Source organism: Triticum aestivum, chromosome 5A (genome assembly GCF_018294505.1).
Source record: "Triticum aestivum cultivar Chinese Spring chromosome 5A, IWGSC CS RefSeq v2.1, whole genome shotgun sequence".
Taxonomy (NCBI): Eukaryota; Viridiplantae; Streptophyta; class Magnoliopsida; order Poales; family Poaceae; genus Triticum; species Triticum aestivum.
The window spans coordinates 350,901,227-350,902,190 of NC_057806.1; the positions used below are offsets into that span (position 1 = coordinate 350,901,227).

A 964-nucleotide genomic window follows, 5' to 3' on the forward strand; every position below is an offset into this window, starting at 1 on the left:
AATTAAATCCTAGCCATTAATACTTAATCAACCCCGTAAAACCCCGTAAACACCCCGTGAGTGTAGCATTGCTCGAGGCGAGACCGATTGGACGCACTGCCCAGATTGACTGACACGAGACGAACAACGACCAACTGACGAACCAAACGGTAAAAAGCGGACAAAACCACCTTTAGACCTGCGCATTGGAGTTTGCCATACTGTCAGGACCAACCCAAAGATGAAAGATAGTGAACTCTGCCCAACATACTGGTTTCACATCTTTACTCGTCACTGCCGGTTTCTCGAATATTAGAAGCAACTAATACATCTACGATTATTTATTTCTGCTGTGTCATTTCTGATAGAAAGTCACACGCGTGCATGGTCCACGACAAAAGGTACCCAAGCTGAGAAGCGCGGCTAGCAGATAAAATCGAGTCAGAAGTAACTCGAAGCACAAACGCCGCAAATCCTCCAGCTCTTCTGCTACTAAACTAGTCTACTTCCCTTCGCGTGGCGGTGGCGGCGGCTGCGCTTCGTCTTGGCGCTTCTGGACCTCGCGGCCGACGGCAGGGTCGCCGTGTCCGACGGCCACCTTGGCGACCTCCGTGGCCGGCGTGCCGGGCCTCGCCTTCTGGTACAGCACCAGGTAGCCGATGGCGCCGACGATGCCGAACCCCATCAGCGCCATCGTCCCGGGCCCGTACGGCAGGCGGCCGCCTCGCTGGTGCAGGACCTCCCCGGCGCCGCCGCCACGGCCCGGCGGGCGCATGGACGCCTCCACCCCCGCGGCCCGGACCTCCTCCGGGCTCATCTTGTGCGTGTCGGCGTTGCGACGCCACTCCTCCGTGCCGCTCTTCGCCATGCCGGCGTCCTCCTTCCGCTTGTCACCGGCGTACGTGCGTGCGTGTGGTGTGTTGCGTGAATCCGTCTTCTGCGTGGGTGGTTCTGTCTCTGGCGGAGGCTCGTGCGACGGCTGCTG

General features: G+C 59.0%; 1 protein-coding gene across 1 annotated transcript; it reads right to left on the minus strand.

The window, feature by feature from the left end:
• Positions 1 to 236: 236 nt before the first annotated feature.
• Positions 237 to 964, minus strand: LOC123106901 (uncharacterized). Its single transcript, XM_044528937.1, has one exon. The coding sequence runs from the start codon at positions 845 to 847 to the stop codon at positions 482 to 484; it is 366 nt and encodes a 121-aa protein (XP_044384872.1). The 5' UTR covers positions 848 to 964; the 3' UTR covers positions 237 to 481.

What these genes read in the sequence shown, in the direction of transcription:
- LOC123106901 (XM_044528937.1), bottom strand. Translation starts at nt 847, where the DNA reads ATGGCGAAGAGCGGCACGGAGGAGTGGCGTCGCAACGCCGACACGCAC.